General features: G+C 45.8%; 1 protein-coding gene across 1 annotated transcript; it reads right to left on the bottom strand.

Annotated features, from left to right (window-relative positions):
- Positions 1-3,663: 3,663 nt before the first annotated feature.
- Positions 3,664-6,141, bottom strand: NR0B1 (nuclear receptor subfamily 0 group B member 1). Its single transcript, XM_029964793.1, is given in 4 exon segments — positions 3,664-4,053; positions 5,573-5,804; positions 5,807-6,108; positions 6,111-6,141. Coding segments are annotated over 4 exon segments (810 nt in total). The 3' UTR covers positions 3,664-3,808.
- Between the last annotated feature and the right edge of the window lie 1,482 nt (positions 6,142-7,623).

Below are 7,623 nucleotides of genomic sequence, written 5' to 3'. Positions count from 1 at the left end.
TGCCGGTGTCACAGATCTGACCCAGAGCAATGGACATCTACATTGAGGTGGTGGGAATGGTTATTTGTACAGCAGTGCATCTATCTATGGCAGTCACTGTGGGGATTTTGGGACTAAATTTCTTGGGAGGCTGCTCTTAGTTAAAATGTCTCTAACACTCTGTAGGGCTATAAAAAAAGGTGCTCCTGAGGAGTATCCGGCCCAGAATGGCAGAGATAGAGAGCAAACAGAGAAAATGAAAAAAATCCTTAGAAGTCATGTCAGTATTGAAGTAAAAAGCTGCCTTTACTGGTACATTTAAGAGCTTGAGGAGAAATGCTGTGCTGCCTCTGACAGTGCAGTACTCACAACACAGTGTAGCACTGCTCAGCAGCACACAGGGCTAGAGGCAGGACCTTCCCTCCTCAGGAGTCCCAGATAGCCAGCTAACAGTGGTCTGACATACTGCCTGAAGCTCCTTCTAGTAAAGGCTACATCACCATGGAAGCATCCTTCTCCTACACCCGGCTTTCCCTTCTCCCCTGCTTCCCTCAGGCCTCCAGCAGGTTGTCCTACCCCTGCTGCCTGAGACATCCAGAAAGATCACCTCTTGTGTTACAGGAGTGGCCATGGCCATGTAGGCTACCTGACTCAGAGTTCACCCACCCTGCACAGGGCAGAGGTGGGGCAGAAAAGGATCTAGCTCAGTACTCTTCCTACTCAGTAGAAAAATGTGCTACAGAGCACTCAGGTTCAAAGGTGAGAGGCAAGTGAGTAGTTTCACTTAATCCTGCAAGCAGCATTTATTTGCTGGTACAGGGCTGAGCAGCTGCTCTTCATGCCTGTGCAGCTGCCAGTATGGCCCTTTCTTCAGCAGCAGCACAGTGCAGGAGAGAACAGGCCACCTGTTCCAGCAGGTTACTGAGTATACCTGTGTCCTCCTCTGTGTCAGCTTCTGGGGTTGGTTCTTCCTTGCTCTGCAAATTTTATGGACTCGACAGAAAATCCTCCCACAGGGACTTTTTTGCTCAGACTCGGGCATGTTTTGTGAGTTACAATCTCTCTCCAACCGCTTCTACTCAGCTCTTAGCACAATGTCCCCACAGTAAAATCAGACCCTTCCCCACTCAGGTCCAGAACCCCACCAATCTTTTCTCCTCCATTCTTGCATGGTTCTCCCAAGCCTTCAGCTTGGTTCCTCCTCCAAGACTTGCTTTGTCATTCCTCTTCCTCTGACCTATGAAGAGACACATTTTTTTTGCCATTTCTCTGCAAAAAGCCTTGATAAATTTGTTTTCCCATTCAGATTCTCTACTTATGTTCCCAGGTACTTCCATTAGAATAGACAGCAGCTAAATGACAAACGGTATTGCTGGTCCAAGAAAGATACAATAGAGTACAGTTCAAGGTGTATTCATTGTGCACATTTTTCATGACAACTTCAGAAAACTGAGCAGAATACAGAATTTGTTCAGAGATCAAACCTGGAGATGTAAGCAGGTCCCCCCAAGTCATCAAAACTTTTGTATTTAGTGGCACAATAGACCCAAACGGTCTCAAGGTGACTGCTCAGCTGAAAATGCTGGCCTGTGACCAAGGTTCAGCTATTACATTTAATTGTTAGGAGTACAGCAAGCAAGTCTTTTCTGCTACTTAGCAGAAGAGTCTGAACACTAGTGTGCATATTAATACATTCTCAGTGGCAATTAAGTTGTTTTTTTTTCTGAGGCTGTTGGAGTTTGTTTAGTCCTTACTCAAGATTCATCATTTGCCAATCACTATTGAAATGTTTATCACCACACTTTGGACTTTTGTGGGAAGGGGGTTCTATTTCAGGCATCCTTGTAAGCTAACTACTGTAAGCTCATATGCTGTTTGCAGAAAAAGAGGGAAACATAGATGTATATTTATGTTACAGAGACAATAGGTAAGCTCAGAAGCTTTTGTAAACTCATAGAACACCTATACATACACAATAAATATTATCCATATGTAGATGTTTATATTTGTTATAGGTGTGGATATGCATGTGTGTGTACACATAAAAGGATCAACTTAACATAAAGACTAAGCCTGCTCTATTATGGTCTGAACTGGTGTGAAGTCTGCACTGGTAGTGAAGTTTACTTATATATTTTTATTTCTTTTGAATTTTTTGAGAGCTCCTCATGGCACACAATCCCAGACAGTTATGTGAGCACCAGAGCAGTATGTATTTATGGACACCATAGATTTTCAGGATGGGAGCAGCGTTTCTTGCTCTGTTTTGTTTGCTCAGTGATGGTCTCCTAGTCTATGAGGAGACTCTTATTGCCATGGCAATACAAATCTCAGTGATAAAATTTATGGATGAACTTGAACCTGTAGGAATGTCTGGCTACCTCTCTATCCATTTCTACTTCCCATAAGTTTTATCCAGGTAGGTACAAGCCAACAAGAGTCCCCCTGATCCTTACCTCAGTGTAGGAGTTGTGATTAGGCTTTGCGCAAGGTGGCAGCAAAAGAAAGCTCTTCATACTTGTTCCTTTTCCCTGCACACCCCCTATCAGGCAGAGTTACTGCTTCAACTTTATTAATTGTGTTTTAAAAGACACCTGTTGCTAATGGTAAATATATGTGTGAACAACAGAGAGAGTTACTGATATTGTTTACTTTGGGAACACCGTCACACTTCATTCTTCATTATTTACCAATATTCCCCAGGGAAAAGGCTAGAAAGTTGCATGTAAAGAAAGGAAAAGCAACAAATTCCCCTTAAATCACTGATTTTCCCTTTCTGATTTTATTTTTAAAATAGGATTATTTTTTTTTCAGAAAAATCACAACTGCTTCAGGAGAAAGAAGCAAGTCCAACACAACAAAAACAAAAAAAAAGTGTTAAGCTCAATGCTTAATTAAGACATCTTCATGCTAGGCTGACAAATTTTGATGGATGTACCAGTGTTACACTATGTTTCAGCATAATAGTTTCATTTTTCCATGGGAATAAGTAGTCTGAAGAATCTGACTATGGAAATCCCAGCTAGCAGTTATCTATATGAAAAGCAAAGAGAAGTGCAGAGTCTGCCCTACTCATTCTCCAGATGCTAATAAGCATTTGCTGTTCGGATATTTTTAGAGGTATTTTTGTTTATTTGTTGTTTTGGGGAGCAGAGTTATTTCATTCTCCTGGATCCCAATGTGTGTTGAATAGAATATTTTACCGCACGCATTAGAGCTGATGAAGCTACTTTAAGGTTCATTAAGCCTCAAAATATTCTTAATGCATCTTCCCTATATCAAAGAAAACCCTAGGTGAGTATTGAATCTTCATAGACTTCAACTCTGTTAAAGTCAATAGAAGTAGTTCACTGACAGTAAGCCTTTGATAGAGCCATTATTTGAACTGTGAGTAGAATGGTTGCTATAGTATCTTATTCTAATATTACTGAAATATGCAAAGTAAATGGCTTGTTCGTTCCTGTTTTCTGCCAATTATGCTTAAAATGTAAACCTAGACTTCTGCTTATTTTGAAAAAGCAGGGATTACTCACCTTGAAAGTACAATATAGTAAGTGTGTTCATTGTTCAGAGACATGGTAAAAGAATAACCATTTGACTTTGGATATGAACATTCTCCACAACCTTAAAGCTTGTTTTGATGACCGTAATCTTATTCCAAAAGCGCTGTTTAATAAAAATTCATTTCAGATCTTGAAGAATATTTTATTATGAAATACAAAAATACTATCTATGTAAAAACAATAAGTTAGTTTATTTACAATACTTTACACTATTCTGCTCTAGGGCTTTCTTTGCACTGGACTTACTTTCATTATTTTACATGTCTTTATAATTTTGCACAAAGCATTTCCAAAAGCATGTCATCCATGTTCACCGCTCCAATGATGGGCCTGAAGAATAATTCAGCCATCACATCAGCATTAATAGATCTTAACAAAGATAAAACAACATTCAGCTTGGCAAATCTGGCTTCATCACCTCTGTGAATGAGTCTGACATGTTCATTTAGAGCTTGTTGTGCTTCCCTCTGCAGTCCTTCAATGTACTTTGTACACTGCAGTCCAGGTAAATCTGAAAAGAACAATAAATTATTTTGTTTACATATGTTCTCTTTCTAAAACAACATTATTCTTACAGAACGACTACTAAGAGCTCATAGATTGTAATCATCACTCAAGGAAAGAAGTAAATTAAATTGCCATAGGACTTTTTTTATGCAGAATAAACATATTAAATTTTATTGGGCAGAACAAAGTCTTATTGTGCTGGTATTCAGGACCTGTAATACTCTTCTTCACTAGACAAATATGATGTATGTAAACATTCACTTAAGTGTTAAACAAATTAGTTGATAAAAACTTTGACTGAAGAACGTTTTCCAAAACAATGTTAGAGTGGGCTAGACAATAAAAATAACTTTTTTAAGTTGTTTACTTCTACAAAAATATGTCACATTTAAGGCTTCCTTCAACATTCTCATTTAAGGCTTCCTTTGATAACTGTTTCTGCTCCAGTTTACAAGTGGCAAGAAGTACTGACTCCAACACATGACGGAAAGTTTTCCAGTGAACCACAGTAAGGATACTGAAAGACAGAGGCTGCAGAATTAAGGCTGTTTGTGACCACAGCATCATTAAGGCTGGAAAAGACCTCCAAGACCATTAAGTCCAAACATTATCCTTACACTGCCAGCTCCACCACTAAAACCATGTCCCTGAGCACCACATCTACACATTTTTTTGAACACTTTCAGGAACAGTGATTCAACCACTTCCCTGGGCAGCCTGGTCCGAAGCTTGACCACCCTTCAAGGAAAGATTTTTTTTCCTACCAGGATAATGTTTCTATCTTTTTTTATTAAACCAGCTTCAGAATTTGACTTGTGTCACATTAGCTTCACCACTGTAACTTTTTCTCTCTTATTTGTATGGAAAGCGGAGCTACATGAGCAGTATGATAAATGCAAAGTAACACTGTACAAACTTAACCATCAGTAACTAACAGTTTGACAGTGGGAGTGGAGGAAGATCTCTGTCCCACTTTCACAGGGTACTGCCATGCTTGGGAAACGCCGGATCCAGCCTGCCAGCTACCTTTAAGGTGAGTCACCCACATGATAATGAGCATCAGAGCGATCTATAGAAGTGTCCACAAATAGAGATGGTAAACAAGTGCTACACACAAAGCCAAAACAGCACTTCGTTGCTGAAGCCCTGAGCCCTCTCTTGCTCTCCAGGGAGTGCAGACCTCCCGGGCACAGCACGGGCAGACCCGCGACCCTCGGGCGGGCGTGGGGAGTTTACACGCTCCCGCAGAGCGGAAGCTCCGAAACCAGCGGGGAGCCGCTGCTGACTCCCAACTTTCCCTAAGCGACCGGCCGGGTTCTCTTTGTTCTATGGAAGGTGCCAGCCCTCGGGAAGCCAGACCTGGCCGCCACCGGCCACCCTCCCTGCTTGACACCCGGGGTCCTAAGGAGGGGGTACAGGGTGAAACCTTGCTCCTCGTCCCTCTCCTCCACCACCTCTTTTCCCCAAGGAAAAGCCCCGCTTCGCTGGGAATACCAGCGGGCTGTCCCCGCCCGGCCACTCACCCGGGTTGAAGAGCACCGTCCCCTTGAGGTAAGCGTACTCTTTGGTGCTGATGTCCAGGCTCCAGCACTTGGCCAAGAAGCCCTTGATGGCCTGGATGTCTCCGGCCGAGGGCAGGTGCGGGCCGTGGTGCTGCCGGCCCGGCGGCGGTGCGGGTACCCGCGGCGGGGGCTGCTCTCCGTGCCGCCGGGCCGTGAGGATGCGCTGCAGCATGCTGGGCTCCGCGCTCTCCACCCCGTCTCCAGGGGCACCCGGTCCTGCGCCAGCCCCAGGAGCAGCAGGGGTGCCCAGCAGCTGCGGACCAGCAGCAGCTGCTCCTCCAGCGGCAGCTCCTGGAAGCAGGGCACGTTCTGGACGAAGCGCAGCGTCTTCACCAGCACGGCCGAGGCCGCCTTGCAAACCACCTGCGGGCTCCGCAGGGCCACCCGCCGCCTCGACCCGCAGGGGCAGCCGCGGGGAGCCTGTCCCGTCGGCGCCGCCCGCTCCTGGCGCTCCTGGCTCCGGAGGATGTGTAGAGGTGCTGCTGTGCGCCTGCCTCCGCGCAGCAGCGGCAGCGCGCTCCACAGGCCATGGCTCCCCCGGGTCCGGCGTCCGTGGGCCGGCTGAGCGCTGGGGAGGTCGGCAGGGCTGTCCCAGCCTCCTGGTCCCGCCGGCAGACGCGCACTGCTCACCCTCTGCCCGGCTCTTAACTTATTTATAGCCGGCGGGGTGTGTGTGTCTGTGTGTGTGTGCAGCCGCAGGCGCTGTGCCGACGGTTCAAAGGGGCAGACACACTCTTTACTGGCTGGAAAAGAGGGAGGGGTGGGGGGAATGGAAAAGGAAAACCCTCCTCCTCCTCCTTTCCTGAGACAGCGATACCGGAGGGAGCCGGCCGCCCCTGCCCAGAGGCTGAGGCGTCTTTAGCGACAAAATGCCCCCTCCTCGCTCCTCTCTCCGGGCCCCGGAGCGGTTGGTTTTATCCCGGGATGCTTCGAGCGGGGCAGGGCAGGATGAGGTCAGCAGCTCCCGCTGATCTCTCGTTTTGCCACCGTGGGAAGCAGCTCTCGTCTCCGCGACTCCCGCGGGGCCCCATCCGGAAATGACAAATACCCGAGAGGTCTGGGAGAGGACAGAGAAAGGTGTATTGGGGGTGGGAGAAGTGCTGAATAGGTCCAAATAATAAAATTCCCGCAGCAGGGGGAAAAGGTGACACCACTAATGATATCAAGGACTTTTGTGTATGCCTGCCCTTAGGAGCGATGCCTCGTGCGCCAAATGAACTCCTTTTAGTGCTGCCAGGGAGGAAGGAGGAAAAGTAGACGTGCTCCCGCCCGAATCGGGTGCTCTGTGAGGGGTGCAAACAAGGCTCCATCACAGTGCCCTGAGGCTGACACTGCTGCAGCACCCGCGGGGATCCTCCATGAAACCTCCGCCATTAATAATTCCCTTTCCTTGTTTTGCCACACAAGGTCCATCTTTCTGATCTCATTTTGTTCATCCATTTATAACATTCCATTTTCCTTTCGGGCTCTGCTTGTCCATGACTCTTTCCTGTTACACTTAGATACCTATTCTTCTGAGACCCATCTCCTCCAAGTGGTATGTATACATGAAAGCAAGGAAGTAATCCTTCCAGGCCTTGATGATTGCACAGGAGGCACAGGGGAATGGTGATTGCCCAGATGTGGACTCTTGAATGAAAACTAAGCCCATTTATTTTCTCAGCTGGGCTAAGTAAAAGTGGGTGCAGCAGAGAGGAATAAATAATTGTTACAGAAGGTAAAGAGTTACTTCTGCCTGCTGCATATGGGCTAAACCAGAAACATTTTCTTTTTATGTGATCTGGAAGAATCTTGGCACAGATTTAGAGAAAGTAGCCAGTTGCAAGCAACCTTCTGTACCTAGTCCATCGGTATCTGCTACCAAGGGAAATCTAAATCACTCCTGAAAAGCCACATTTTCTTTCAATAAAGGTCTTCACATTTTTTTTTAAAGCAAATATCATTGAGTGCTTTGGATTTTGTAGAAACAAAATAATTTTAGACTGGATCTCTTTTCCCTGTTAAGTCAGTCC

This window comes from Manacus vitellinus, unplaced genomic scaffold (assembly GCF_001715985.3).
Source record: "Manacus vitellinus isolate BGI_N305 unplaced genomic scaffold, ASM171598v3 scaffold_7_pilon, whole genome shotgun sequence".
NCBI lineage: Eukaryota > Metazoa > Chordata > Aves > Passeriformes > Pipridae > Manacus > Manacus vitellinus.
This window is presented reverse-complemented; position numbering and strand designations above follow the sequence as displayed.